At 32.2% G+C, this 16,217-nt stretch overlaps 1 protein-coding gene across 1 annotated transcript in view; it reads left to right on the top strand.

Annotated features, from left to right (window-relative positions):
- Positions 1-14,588, top strand: part of Ser (Serrate) — a 40,399-nt gene extending 25,811 nt beyond the window's left edge. Inside the window, exons 3-6 of the mRNA XM_035079919.1 lie at positions 5,453-5,744; positions 8,939-9,557; positions 9,984-10,624; positions 10,893-14,588. Coding sequence (XP_034935810.1) covers positions 5,453-5,744; positions 8,939-9,557; positions 9,984-10,624; positions 10,893-12,607 — 3,267 coding nt within the window. The 3' untranslated portion in view covers positions 12,608-14,588. The remainder of the gene's footprint in view (positions 1-5,452; positions 5,745-8,938; positions 9,558-9,983; positions 10,625-10,892) is intronic.
- The last annotated feature ends 1,629 nt before the right edge of the window (positions 14,589-16,217 follow it).

The raw sequence follows: 16,217 nt of genomic DNA, 5'->3' as shown, positions 1-16,217 counted from the left end.
CCATCTGTCTCTCTCTATTTCAAACGTGTGTGAACTTGCTCCGCGAGCCGCATACCAAACCTCTTTTTGGCTTTTCGTCTTTCTCCTCGTGTATACCACGACTCCGATACACAAGAGTCCCAGTGGCTCTCCGTCAGATTAAAAGAGACCCATGAAGATGCTTGAGCAAATCGGAATGCCACGACCCTCGTTCCATGCAGGTAAACCCTTGCTTACCTCTCTCGGTATTATATAGTTCTATTTCTTCTTCCTTTATTTTATTTTGATACTATATGTATATGCAGTATCTCTGAATTCCCGAGACCTGAACGTAGAAAGATTGTCGGCCTTGGACCCTTTGCAGCCGAAGCAACTCCGACCTTCTAGCTTTGATCGTTATTCATCGGTCAATGTAATGAATTCTCCACAAATAAATGTTTGGTTGAATCGTATTCGTTATTTTTACATCCGATCTTCTGACACTGAGTATATCTTCTTAAAGGATCATTGTAGATTCTTTTTTTGTTGCCGATTTAAAAAAAAATTAACTTGATTGATGGTTTTTTATAAATCAACCCAAATACAGTTAACTTTGAATTGAATGACAGCTTCTGAAAGATTTTATCATTTTTTTTTCTTTCTTATTAATTAAGTTAATTTTTGTATCATGACAAAAAATTTTCGAGATGTTTATTTTATTATAATGTTGTTATTTTTCAATAAATCAAATGAAAAGCAACAATGGAATAAATTATTCAATATATTTTTAAATAAGTATTTTTTAGAATGATCGAAAAAAATATCCTTTCAAATAACTGTACATAATTTTAAAGAAATTTGACAATGGTGTAAATGAAAAAAGTATTCATTAATTTTGAAACTTGACATCATTCGTCAGAGATTTTGGAATGTCATACAAAACAAACACTTGAAGAAAATTATTCTACCCAAATCATTTATCGATTTAATAACTTAAATCTAATAAAAATATGATTTTTTACTCTTTAAATAATAATTTAAATAATTCATGTAATGTATTCCTATCGAAAACGATAAATTTTTCATTAGCAACTGAATTCATTACGTTATCACATTCTCATGTCGATACATAATCACCAGACTTTTAATTAAACATCAAAATCTTTACATCTAGAAGTCATTATTTAAATTCTTGATGATAGTAAATGGACAATTTCTTGATTAAAAATCCCCATAACTTTTATTAAATCAATAATTACGGCATCTGCATGAATAAAAATCCTTTTTTCTGCATACTCATACATGTATTTTAAAATTTTTTATCCCTCAGGATATGACACCACATTACCAAAGTAAAAGATGAATGCAACTTTAATGAGTTGAATTTAATATATTGTTATATTTGACAGATTAAAATGAATGGATTATCACCTTTCTCAAGTTACTTAGTAATGGCTGGAAAAAAAGTTGAGGTCAACTGCTGACAATACAATTGATGATTCAGTTAAACGAATTAACAGAAAAATTGATTAAGTAAATGATCAAGTACCACTTTTCTCTGGAGCTTTTAACGAGATTGTTGACGTTGCGAGAAAAGTAAAAAATTGTCGCGTCGTGAAGTCAGGCGTCAACACACATAGCTAATACTCTATTGATGTTGAAGAGCTAAGCGTTACCAGTACCTGTCTTACGTCTATCTATAAACCTACGACATAAGAGTACCCTTGAAAAGGTACGGTCGAGAATATGATGACAGTGTGCGTGGTACAAAGAGTTACACAAATGCAGTTTCACCTGCACGCGCAACGAATAGAACATATACTGTCGTTGTCTTTCTGGTTTCTCTATGTCAGTCAACGAGACTCGCGTTTCGCAGAAAGGATCGAACAAGTTGTACGTGAGGACGCGTACAAAGTCTTGGCTTGGTCGATGTATACACGCCGACAGCTAGCAAGACGTGCAGGCACGATGACTCCCTCGAGCGTTCCCCTTTTTTTTTCATGGCGTCCTAAATCGAAGTCGCGGCATCATCGCTGATTCAAACAAGTCTGTTTCAATCAAGACAGAAGGAAGAGTCGCTTTAGAAATTTCTCACGCCAACTTAGTAACTATTTTTTTATTTCATTTTATGTAAATTTCCAATTAAATCGGGCTCAATTTATTTCATTTACTTGTCTAATTATAATTTTAAAGACTTTATTGTGCTCTTTTTATTTCTGAAAATTTATGACATTGTTTGAACTTATCCTCGTTAGTTATTACAGTTATTTTTACTAAATTAATCATTTGAAATAATTAAACGTATATCAATAACTTATGGTATTGTCAACAAACATTTATTTCTCTCTTAATCGATCCTTTAATGTTTTCAAAGTATTAGTCTAATATTAAGTAAGATTTTATTTGAAATTAAAGTAAATTGATAAGAAAAATTTCTAATTCTACAATGTATACTGATGAACATAAAATGGTTGGATTTATTATCGTACAGTTCACTCAATATACTTTTAAAAAGTACAAATTGAATAGAATTTTTCATAATACATGTTTTTTCGTTATCTTAAGAAGTAATCACTTTAAGTGTTTTAAATTAAAACACTTCAAAAATTGGAGATTTGCAGCGATAACACTCAATTAATGTCAAGTTGTTTTATACATTTGGCATAAATGTAGCTTCCAATCAAAAAAAAACTTCAAAAAGTTTATTTGTTGATGAACTACAATCAATTGTTTAAAAATCGTGGTACTTTTCATATAAACAATTAAATACCATATCTCGAGAACCATTAGTCACAGAGAGTTGAGACTGGTCTCATTTTTTGCTCATGAAAAGCTCTGAAAATTATACGCATCATGTTTCGACCTCCGATGCATTGTTTTCAAGATATTCAATGAAATAAAAGCCATTTTTTTGTAAACTAAAAAGCACAATATGACATATGGTCACAAATGCTTACTGAAATCTGTTATCTCTAAAAATATAGTTATCAATCTAAATCAATTAACGTTCAATCGACTTTCAATTTTCGTCCTTTTCCAAACCATATTGACTGGACTAGTATGTTAATTTTCCATATAATATCTCACAGTTGAGTCCTTTCAAAATATTTCTTTTTTTGTGAATAATATTTAGTAGGAAAAAAAAGATAAATTCTAAATTATCATTTCAATACCAAAACTAGTGATTCGTGTTTACATTTTTTTTAAATATAGTGTCAAAAGTACAATAATACAAATAACACATAGGTTAAGAGAAATTAAAACAAAAATTTAAAAAGTAGGGATATGCACGTGCTGGTGATAAGGTGAAAACCAGTAGAGTATTAGCTTGGATTAGATGGATTCATTGAGTAATTTTTATTCCAATATTCAGCATTATATTAGTAATAGTAAATTTTGTTGAAAACTATAAAATATATATATACAGAAGAAATCAATGTAGCATACATCAATAATACCAAAATATTGAAACAATTTGATTTGATCACACGTGAAAGAAGAAACAATGAAAACTTTTGCAACAAAAACACTTTTATTTATCAAACTCTTCTTTTGAAGCATAAAAAATAGAGTTTATTGTCAAATTGAGAATGGATTGGATTTCCCAAAGAGTTTCTCTTATTGTTCTCGAAGGAGTCCAGCCTCTTTTTCGTAGTTCACAGAGGCTTTCGCCGGAACTTGCGAGATTGCAATTGATCCGTCAGATTATTACAATTCCTGTATTGTGCCTTCGTAACCGGATGAATCAAAAACATAGTTGAAACTATGTAGAGAGAACTATTCAACATTATATTACACCAGTATTTTTCGTCTCACACATAATTCAGAAACAGAAGCAAAATCAAATTCTGTGATGGTTCTTACAATAGTGTACACCACTCATGTCCTCTTTTTTTTCAGTATAAATTCAATGTTCATTTTTTTGCGATCTGAATGTTGCAGAGACCGCCCACAGTGATTGTTAGTATCTTTCTCTTTGATCCCAGAAGAAGAAAAACGATAAGTTGTGGTGGAGAAATGACTGGATATTCCGACAAAGACATGATCCGGTCTCTCTTAAAACCAGCTGCATCATAAAAGCGTGTTTTTTGACAGAACCAAAATAGTCCACATGTCTACATATACACCCGAGGTGTGAAGACAATGTCTAGCAGTAGAGAAAGGACACAACTGATGTTTAACAAAGGAAGAAGAAAAAAATGCGAGCGTAAAAGTCGCGGGCGTGGGAAAGCCAAGCTGCAAGCGAGCCATCAATTAACACCAATTAGTTCTCATCTACTCTAGGTGCTTCAAACGATGTTAGTGACTTTACATTCGACTGTCTGGTCATTCTTAACATAGACTGTGTACTCTTCACAATGCACCCACGCATCAAAAGTCCAACTGATGAAAATTTCAGACTTCACTTTCTCAATTGTTATCCTTCAATTCTCTGATGCTTCCTTCCGTTGGTCTGATGGCGCTCGTTACTGAGATCTTAACTCATGATCTCTTTGAAAGAAGTCAAGCCTTTTCAAACTAGAAGACAGTATCAATCATGTTCCTGGGTGTTTGTATTATACTTGTTCCTTTGGAGCTTCGAAAAGAGCTACGCACCCAGTCAAAGACGTCTCTGCAACACGATTAGTATTTATTTATTGCATCAGCCGACCGTCACTCATGGCTCGTTCGATCAGGCGCGGCAATCTAACCTGGTCGTTAAGTCCCAACATCCAAGTTGCTCATTCTTCTCTGGCTATCTTCTTGATACATTAGAAAAAAAAACTCCGGAACTCCTCGTTCAGGAATTTACCGCGTTCTTCAACGTATCATCAGATACTTTTCATGTATGGAATGCACCTTACTCGTCAATGTGCATTGTCGAGATATTTACTTTACACCGTGAGACTCAAGTGCGATACTTTGTGTGGAATAGCAATAATTTTTCAATTATTTGCATATAAACTGACACCCATAATAATGGACTTTAAGAGATATCAATAAAAAATCTTTTTTGAAAATATTGCTGAAGACAAGTAAAATTACTTTATTCATAAAAGACACTAGCTTTATGAATAAATTGATTTAGATTTATTTATTCCATTTCAGAAAAAAAATAATTTAATTATTAAAAGAGAGAATAAAAAAAAAATTTTTTACACTTGAAATAATTTTTTTTAATAATTCGTGAACTAAACTGGTACAATGTTTAACAAGTTTGACTGGAAATTTTTGATAAAAAGTATTTTTAATGATGTTAAACAAAAAACTAATCATTAATTCACGAATGACTCACGTTCTCCATTCTTCCAATTATAGAATAGAATTGCTTCATTCGATTGCCAATAATTAAATCGTATATGTATATAAAAAAAAACAACTCTATATCTTTTTTAACCAATACTCCATTGTCGGAAAGCCATTTCCAAATTTGGACTATGTTGAAGTAGAAGATAAACTCATCGGATCCCAATGAGTGCAATCTATAATGACAAATTGTTGTTTCCTTTTACAGAGGCAATTCACGCTAATTCTTCAAGCACGCGACGAGCCCTATGGAGGAGTAATCGAAGAGGCCAGTTATAGTGGGATCGTTCTTCCTGGTGCTACGTGGCACACTTTAAATCATCAGGGCCGAAATGCCCATCTTACTTATCGATTAAGGGTTCAATGTGCCGATCATTATTATAATGCGACTTGCACGAAATTCTGCCGGCCAAGAGACGACATATTCGGCCACTACACTTGTGACGAAAATGGTGATAAAGTCTGCATACATGGGTGGAAAGGAGCAGATTGTGAAACAGGTGAGTTTTTCGACATTATATTCATATTTTAATTCATAATGTAGTTTGTAATGAGTATTTATTTTCTAGTTGCAATAGTTATAGATACTGATACTTCGATCTAAAACAAAATTGGTTCATTTCTAGCTCTTAAAATATATATATATATATATATATTCTTAAAACAATAATAATTAGCTTAAATGTTGTTTAAAAAATTAGCTCAGATTCAATTTAGCTCTATATGTCAATTTAATAAATTTATTACAAAAAAATTTTTTATTTTCATTTTTAAAATATCAGAGCTTAAATTAATTGTTATATTTTTCTAATTCAAGATGTTGATAGGTTCATTTTCTTTTCACTGTTTGGATTGTCATTTTGATATTAATTTAAATATAGCCAAATCCTTAAATTAAATCATAAGTGAAATTCATTATCTATTAATTGTTTTTAATATTTGTATTTATAATTTATTTTGTCTAGTAAGAGGAGAATTATATATAGATACTCCCAACTATTTGAATTCAAGTTACAGCGAAATACCAAAACTAAGTTGATATGATTTAATCAGAACTCGCAATTTTTATCCAAAATAGTACTTCCTTATCAAAATATTCAAGTTTTAATTTTTATATCATTTATTCTTCTCTTATCATCATTATTCACAGCTACTAAACAAATTAATATCTTTATCAAATAAATTTCTTCCAAATTTAAACAATTCTTTATTTATGCATAAACACAATAAAGACAAATTAAATTTAAAGCAATCATTTATTAATCTAAAACTTTCTCTAAAACATTCTAATTAATCAATAATTTTGCAAAACGTAAAACTACTACTACTTAGAAAAAAGTTTTTATCAATAATTTTCAAGTAATCTGAGCTCCAAGAACTTTCTCATCTGTAATCTACTCTCATGCAAGTAATCATTTTAAAATAATTTGAAGGTAGAGAAAAAATGGTTCCTTTTTGCAAATACTGTGTATACATAAAGCCAAGTAATTCAAGTAAAGAGAATGCATGGCCTTCATTTAGACAACACTGATGATAGTTTGCATAGATTTGAGTGTTGAGTGTCGGCTCGCGCAATCAAGCGACGCTAGAAATTGCTTAACGGTAGCCGGCGGCGTGAGAAAAAATATTAAGTTCCCAGTTGACCTTTCACTTTTGCAACATGAGGAAAACTTGTCTCATCCGGGACTACTGAACACCCGTTCATTAGAAAAGGAATAAAAAGTTAATGGCTTTGATAGTCAAGAAAAGAATGAATTTATAAAACATACAAATTATCCAAGTGATACGTTTAAATGAATCGAACGTCATAACCGAGACATCATACGATTCGCAACAAATAAAGGTATAGGTCAGCTGACTAATGTTTGTATGTATGACAATATAGGCCTGTTACAATAACTTGATGAGACGATATATGAAGCTCTTTCTCATTCATTGCTTAATCATTATTTCCGCCTTACTGATCCTCGATGTAGTGCATATGACTTGATCATTCAGCTCATCTTCTTTCTTCTTTTTTTCCATCTTTCTCCCGCAGACTGGCTTTCATATGAAAGATCAGTTGCTTCAAGTAGGCTACCAGACCTTCTTTACCGCTTCAGGGGGTCTTCGTATTCCCATCATCCTTTCAAACTGGAGAGGGAAACCCTCGCACGAGAGAGTACACTTACCAAGAAAACTGGCTGTAGCATTTTTGTCATTGAAAGGTCGCTGGTAAATTTCACTCCACGACTCCTAGAGATCTTCTTCGCACGCCAACACTGCATGTCTGTATGCATGTATATGTATATATGCTTGAAGTTGCAGTTTCACTTCTCTATGAGAATCGAAGCCTTACAACTGTCGTTGAATCAGTCTTAAAGTTCGTGGGGATAAGGATTGCATGAGAATGCCGCGATGACGAAGGATATTGGATTATATTCCCATCTTGGCTATGACTCGTCTTATCGTATTTGTCATCTCGACTTGAAGTCACTCAGCGTTGTCAAGAATTTTGATGACCGAAAAAAGACAAGAGAAAACGGAGCAATACACGGAAGATTTACTTGATTGGTGTGAATACATATATCCATATGTCAGGATCATCTTCCATCTTCATATCTACAGATAATTCTCCTCATACATATGTTTCATCTTTTGTATTATATATGAAGCTGACTTGCGACAAAGCATCAGCTGCATCCTATAACTATGCACTGTCATTTTACCTTGGGTTTCACGTATAGTCATATAAATATCTGTAAATGTCTATCGTTCAGAGAACCAAGATGAAGTTGAGCTATTAATCAAAAGACGTTACTGCGTGATGTAACGGTAAAAGAACATCAGAATGTGCACTTACTTTTTAGTTTTATCTACTAATAGATTTTTTAATCATGCATTCATTTGTATCATATGTATATATACGTAGATACTTTAACATATGAATTGAATTATTACTAATAAATATATTTTTACTTGACACATTCATAAAGAATTTATTGAGTATCTAGAAACTATTACAATTGCAATCAAAGAGACTTTATATTCATTCACAGCTTACCTTTATATAAATATACATTTCATTAGTGTTTAACAAATCCACATACCTATGTTTGTTCTTCTAAACTACAGTTATTTACATAAATATTCTATAGAGGTAAAAATTAAAAAGAAAATCGTTAAAAATTGTTTTAATATATACATGGAAAGAATTTTTTTTCAACTAAACAAAGTAATTACTAATTATAAAAACAACAAATCAATATGCAATGACATAAAGCTGAACTTTATTTCTTAACTAATTAAAAATTTTCTTCTGATAATTAATAGATGTTTCATGAAAGTTTCTAATAAATTTATTTATGAGGCACCAATGAATTCATCTTAATTAATTTTTTCTTCTTAGTATCAAGTAATCTTAAATCCGACACACATACTTCCATAACCGTTAAATCATAATTTATTACACCGCAATATTCGTAATACATCTACAGAGTCAATATAATTCTAAACTTTATTTTATACTTGCAACCTTCAACCTTACCTAGCTGTTACAAAATATATACTCAACAATAAATACTTTAAGCAGTCTAGACAGGTTTGTTAAAAATAAATACAAGCATATTTACAATAGTCGTTGAAGATTCTACTTCTAAGAAAATAAAATCTTCATAAATCATTACACATGACCTACTAATTATTTTATTTTCAGCGGTTTGCAAAGAGGGTTGTCATCCAATTCATGGCCACTGTAATGTAAGCGGCGAATGCAAGTGTCGTCATGGCTGGCGTGGAGAATTGTGCGATCAATGTACACCTTATCCAGGCTGCAAACATGGATACTGTAATGGATCAAGTTGGCAATGTATTTGCGACACAAACTGGGGTGGAATACTTTGTGATCAAGATCTCAATTATTGTGGTACCCATGAACCTTGTCAGAATGGTGGGACTTGTGAAAATACAGCACCTGATCAATATAGATGTACATGTCCTGAGGGTTTTTCAGGGCCAACTTGTGAAAAAGTTGATAATCCTTGTGCTGCAAATCCATGTTTAAATGGTGCTACATGTCGAGAACTTGGTGAATCAGCAGAATGTGAGTGTGCTCCAGGATTTTCTGGGCCTTATTGTGCAATTGATGTTGATGAATGCGCATCTCAACCATGTCAAAATGGTGGTACATGTATAGATGGAAAGAACGAATTTATTTGTAATTGTCCCCCAGCTTGGCAAGGTACACTTTGTCAATTTGACGTTGACGAGTGTAATCTTAAAGAATCACCGTGCAAAAATTCCATAAGCTGTGTCAACCTTGCTGGAGATTACAGGTAATTAATTTTTACTGAATCATCATCATTACCCTTGATCACCATTACAAATAGTTAGAGAATAATGCTTTTTCAGTTAAAAATACTATTATTTGAAATCTCAAAATATTCTATGATTTTTAATTTCAAGTTTTAATCGTAAATATCAAACTTTAAATGGAAACGTGATTTGTAATAAGATAATATTATTCTTTGAATTGATCATTTTTTATCATTAATATAGCAGATTAATTGATTAACAGAGGGGTAAAATAGAATAATGCATCTATATTTATTTAGCACTCATAGAAATAGCTTTAAAATCATTCTCACTGATTTATTTTTAGAAATAAAAAACAATGGTAGAAACAATAGTATATTACTCTTTAAAAAATAATAAATAATCATTATCACTAATTTGGATGTATTTTTTCTCATCATTCTTAGATGTCGATGTCGAAGTGGATTTACTGGCAAGAATTGCACAAAGAATATTGATGACTGCATCGGCCAATGCCAACATGGAGCTCTTTGTATTGATCTAGTAAATGATTACCATTGTTCATGCAATCCTGGATATTCAGGAAAGGATTGTGACGTTGACATTGATGAGTGTGCATCAAAACCTTGTCAAAATGGTGGTGAATGTAGAGATCTCGTAAACACTTATGAATGTGTTTGTCCAGTAGGCTATACTGGATATCAATGTGAAATTGATAAAGATCATTGCAGTCCAAATCCTTGTAAAAATTCAGCACCGTGCTTTAATACTCAAACAGATTATTATTGTCATTGTCCCGCACAATGGCAAGGTAAAAACTGCTCTGAATCAGCTGTACACAATCCTCAGATCCGTCTAGATGATGGAAGTCCAGGATGTGGGAGTGAAGGAACGCCTTGCGGTGGACGTGGGAGATGTAACGGAGGAATTTGCATTTGTGATCCTGGATATACTGGTCAGCGCTGCCAAGAGAATATTAACGACTGCCGTGGGAATCCATGTCTCAATGGTGGGACTTGCGTTGATCTTATTAACTCATTCCAGTGCATTTGCCAAGAAGGCTGGACTGGTGACCTTTGCGATGAAGGTAAATGAACTTGATTCGTTTATTTTTAAAACTCTGATTCATTTTCTCTGTTAATTAATGCTAATTAAAATGTTTATTTTAAATTCATTGATTAACTAAACAAAATTTTTAACAAAATAAAATATTTATCTGTAATTTATGAATAAGTTTATTATATTTTTATCTTAATCTAATTATAATGTTAAATTATTTGCATATTAAAAAATATTTGTAAAGAAGCCGTTAAGTTGTTATTCACTGTCAGTAATAAAAGAATTTTATTTAACAGACGTTGACGAATGCACGAACTCGCCTTGTCGCAACAACGGAACCTGCATCGATGGAGTCGCCGACTTTACGTGCGAATGTCGAGGCGGATGGAAAGGCAAGACTTGTACTTTAAGAGGTGGTCATTGTGAGCCTGGAACTTGTAGACACGGTGGTACATGTCAAGATCGCGGTGACGGATTTACGTGTCACTGTCCTCTAGGTTGGGAGGGTGCAGCCTGTCACATAGCATCACCCGCTTGTGCAAGTAGTCCATGTGAAAACGGTGCAACCTGTGTGAATACTGCTGACGGAGGATACCGTTGCATCTGTAGAGAGGGATTTGAAGGCCCAAACTGTCGAAAAGATGTTGATGATTGTCAACCACTTCCTTGTTTGAATGGTGGAAGATGTGTCGATGGAATCAACTGGTTCAGATGTGAATGTGCTCCTGGGTTCACTGGACCAGATTGTCGCATCAACGTTAATGAATGTGCAAGTGATCCTTGCATGGCTGGTGCAGTTTGTATTGATGGAATAGCAAGTTATTCATGTATTTGTCCACCTGGACGAACAGGAGTTCATTGTGAAATACGAATGGCAAACGGTGCTGGCTGTGTCACATCAACATGGGATAATGATTGCAACGTATGCGAATGCAGAAATGGCAAAAATCAATGTAGTAACGTTTGGTGTGGTCAAGGAAACTGTTTGAATGGAACATCATGTTTAGCGCATGAAGTATGCGTTCCTTCTCCCGGTGAAAGCTGTCTTGCTCCACCCTGTTCACCTTGGGGTGAATGTCGACCGATAGAAACTGGAAGAAGAGTCGGACCTCCAGCTCTTCCAGCCCCATTAACCTGCTGGCCTGGTCAAGCACTCCCAGGCCCAACTTGTTCAAGACTAACTATACTGTTAAGAAGAGACACATTGGCTTCTGGAACATCTGTAGAGCTTCTTTGTAGACAATTACGAAGGTTATTAGCAGATCCAAGGCGACCTCAATCAGTTGTTCTCTTATGTGACCTAAAACCTGTAGATAATGACACTGTCGAAGTAACGATATTCTCAGAAGCCGCAATAGATGCCGCAAGAGACCTTGGAGAAGCTCTAAGTCGACCTCTCAGCAGGCCTCTGGCTTTGGCCTCTATACTTGAAGTCAAAGTCGAGACGGCTTTACTAACTGACCCCATTACGGGTTCAAATAATGCTGGAGGCAGTGGATATGTTGCTGTTCTTGGTGGATTGCTAGCAACAGTTCTCATTCTTGCTCTACTGGGTGGTCTGTGGTACCTTAGATCAAGACAAAGATCAGGATTAACAGCCACTACAAGCAGCGAAACGTCGTTACATCGTCATCGTAGTGATCTTGATGAGAAATCTAATAATCTCCAGAATGAAGAAAACCTCAGAAGGTACGCGAATCCATTAAAAGATCAAGATTCTAGTGAACCAAGAGTTTCCATAGTAAGGCCACTATCAGGAATGTCTTTAGGAACGCTTGGAACAACTGAAGAAAGCTTAGAGATGGTTGCCGAAGAGGGAAGACATCGACTTCCACCTCTTTATAAACCCACAAGTGCTGAAGCAAGAAATAATACAGCAAGTTTTTCATATGAAGAAAGTCTTCATAAACCTTACAGTAAACCTCGTCTTCAGGAACCTGGGTACTCACATCAACAACCCGGAACGAGTGCTCAACTCGCTCCACGTCAGGTGCTAACTGTACATGTTTAATCCAAGATTTTTAATTCATAACCCATCACCATGGGTCTTGTGATTTTTGTTAATATTATATTTCTCGTGTTAATAATGTTTATGTGAATACTGCGAGAGAGTTATGCTATGAGTGATAGAGGATGCTGTAGTCGAATGGCCGGATCCATAGTCGCTCCTCTTAAAAAGTTATTTTGAATTTCTTTTTATTCTGAAGGTACGACTGTAAATACGGCCATAATTTATAGATTATAATTCACTGAGACAAAAATTCTTTTCAATTTTAGTTATAAGATATTAAATAAATTACAATATTGACAAATAGTTATCAGTAAATTGACTTAACAATTAAAAATTAAATTATGAATATTCGATTTTTTTACATTAATACAAATAAACATTTTTTTCTCAGTGTTCAAAGGTAAAATAATAAAGAGAAATATATATATACATGAAAAAAAAAAGAGAGAAAGTGAGTGAGAAAAAATTATATATAAAATATAAAAGCTGGATGATGTTGAAGACAAAGAAAATAATGAAATAAAATAAGACAGCATGCATTTTTTTATATACAGCCTCGTCCGAGCTGGCTTGTCATGGGTTTGCAATAACAGACAGACAATCCCGTTGCCGCGTGCCTGTCGTGTTTGCTTCGTACTCTAAGCACACTACGATCCAGTCTGACACTTTGCTTTAAAATTCTCCGGGTCAGAGATGATACGCCCAGCCAGGCGACGTGTTCCGCCGTGGGGTGTAATAATCCCTCCCAATAAACCTTTAAAACGTGACAATAAATCACTCACGATTATAATTAATGATAATGATAACGTAAAATTGTTATCGTTGTACATATGTACATATTCTGTACTTATTAATTTTACTAAGCCTGGAATTGTCTTCCTGGAAGTCTCCAACAACAGCCTTAACTATTTTCAATTCTAATTATAGTTCTTTTTACTGTAATTTCCTCTATCATTGAAACAAATTACTATTTCTACATGCAAATTTTTTAATTTTATTATAAAAAATTCAGTTAATATTTTTTGACGCTTTTTTTTTAAATAGATTGATTGACAATTGTTTTTAACTATGAAAAATAATTATATTGTTCATTAAATTAAGAAAAAAGTTTTGTTGAAATATTTTTTTTTGTTTAAAAATAATTTTTTTTTCTCATTCCATCAACGTTATTGAACATAATCATAATTGTCACTAATTTCTAATAATATAAGCTCGATGTAACGTAGCTTGGATTGTGATAAATCATCTTACAATCAGAAATGTACATCATGAAGCTAATGTCTAATGATAATAATACTGTTCGGTACATTCCCCCAGACAACATTGTGATAATCATGTATGAAGAGACATTTTACTGTAAAACCGCACGTACTAGTATATTATAATTTTACAATATTTTTGTCGTTTTTTATATTCTGTACTTTGTTTTTACTGTGTTTTTATTGTTTAATTAAATGAATTTCGTACGAAATATAGCTGAATAATGATAAAAATAGCACATAAAGGAAGATTATTTTTACTGTATGATATACATAATATTCAGTTAAAGAATCAATACGTGATGATGAAATACTCATAAAATATGACAAATTTTATGCAAATGATTGTGAGGATGTAGCCAAGAATCGTAAGAAAATGACGGTATCACTAGTAATGTAAATTAAAGTAAACCATAACAATATTAAAATAAAAAAAAGAAAAATTAGAAGTGATGATATAAATATTTTTATGATTTTATAAATTATCGAATCATCGTATTATATCAATTAAATTGTATATAAAACCATATCACTATGATCTTTTTATAATCAACGTGCAATTGTATGTATTAAATATTTCATCGACGCTTAGCGAAATCCATTAGAGAATTCCGTCATTATCACACATTTATATTAGTTTTTAATGACCCCATAGATCATATAATTCATAAGTTTTCTCAACACAAGAAGGAAATACAGATTTTATGTCATAGTTTTTTGATTTATAGAAAAGAAATTATATATTACTATATGAATTGATAGAATTATATTGTATTATTATTAATATTATTATTTTTATTATTATTATTATTATTATATTAATTATATTACAGTAATGATTTTCATTGTCTTTAATCATTATTTCTGATCATCAAAGGCAATAATTCGTCATTATCAAATAAACGAGTAATCAAATAATTACAATTTTAATGTTTAAACATAAAAGGCAATTTATGTTTGCAATGTGATTTTCTAATGATGAATTTAAAGTAATGATTATGATTGTGTGATTTAAAAATTGGATAAAGTAAAAAATCGAAGAATCATTGCCTCTGGTCGATGATAGATAATAAAAAAGATACGTAGGTTCGTCAAATCAACTTGTGTCTGCCTTGAAATATATGAGTGAGAGAGTGCGTGTAAATAAGCTCCATACTGTCGTCCCCACATGATCCTACAATCCCGAGTGTTAAAGTAATGATAAAAAAGTTTCAATAAAAAGTACAATCATCATATAAAAGAGTTTGAGTATTGTTTTACCTCATTTCCCTCATTACTGATATTTAATAGGTCATATTATTTAATATTTAAAGTGACAATTAATTAAATTTTATTAGTTGACTTGATCATAAATCCATCAAAACAATAGAAAATAAGTTATCATTAAAATACAGTTTATTCTTAGGGCACATATCAAACTAATGTGATAGCTATTTATTATCAAAAAGTGCTTGGTTTTTTAACATAAATTGCGCATTTATGTTAATCGAATGGATGAGTAACATCTAAGGATTATAAATTCTGTCTACTTATTTGAAATTACCAATTCTTCATCATTATAAAAATTTCAATTAAATTAAAAAGGTTCAACCATTAAATGATTTAAATATAAATTATCTTAATTTGTGAAAATTACTTTTTAGTCATTTTGTATTATTTAGACTTAATTTTAGTAAATAGTTTACTCAACTTGTTAAGTGTATTTAAAAAAAAAACAACAAATTTTTCTATCTTTTCTATGAATTCATTCTGAATTGTTAATAATTAAATCCTTTCAAATAAAATAAATAATTATTTAACATTAATTCACTGCAAATCCCAGTTTTCCAAAAAACATTATTTTAATGCGGATAAGTGTGTTAAATACATCGTCACCCACTTGATTGAAATTGTAGTCACTTTAAACGCATTTCTAAGTGTGTAAAAAGTGACTACAATGTTGATCAAATGGGTGACGATATATTTAACACACTTATCCACATTAAAATAATGCTTTCTGGAAAACTGGGATTAACAGTGTTTTTATTAAAAGTGAAACATTGTTTTTTTTTCATGTTTACGGTCAACATCACTTGTTTAAAAGTATTATTATTAAAAAAAAATTTTAGAAAAATTAAGAGACATGTCAAATGTAAGAATATGAATCTCCGTGAGGTGTGAAATAAAAATATAGACAGTTAAAGAAATAAAATGTGATTCCCAGTGCAAGAATCGTGAGCATAAAGCGTTATTATGTAGAAAAGGGCTCGCCCTTGCTCTTTCTTCTTTCTACCTGTCGACCTCTAGGTTGTTGTTGCATTCAAATCACAAAGATCGCGGAATCTCAGAAAACGTGATTTCCGGGAGTGAGA

The sequence above is a fragment of the Chelonus insularis genome, unplaced genomic scaffold (assembly GCF_013357705.1).
Source record: "Chelonus insularis isolate UGA/USDA-ARS -01 unplaced genomic scaffold, ASM1335770v1 contig_260_pilon, whole genome shotgun sequence".
Taxonomy (NCBI): domain Eukaryota; kingdom Metazoa; phylum Arthropoda; class Insecta; order Hymenoptera; family Braconidae; genus Chelonus; species Chelonus insularis.
This window is presented reverse-complemented; position numbering and strand designations above follow the sequence as displayed.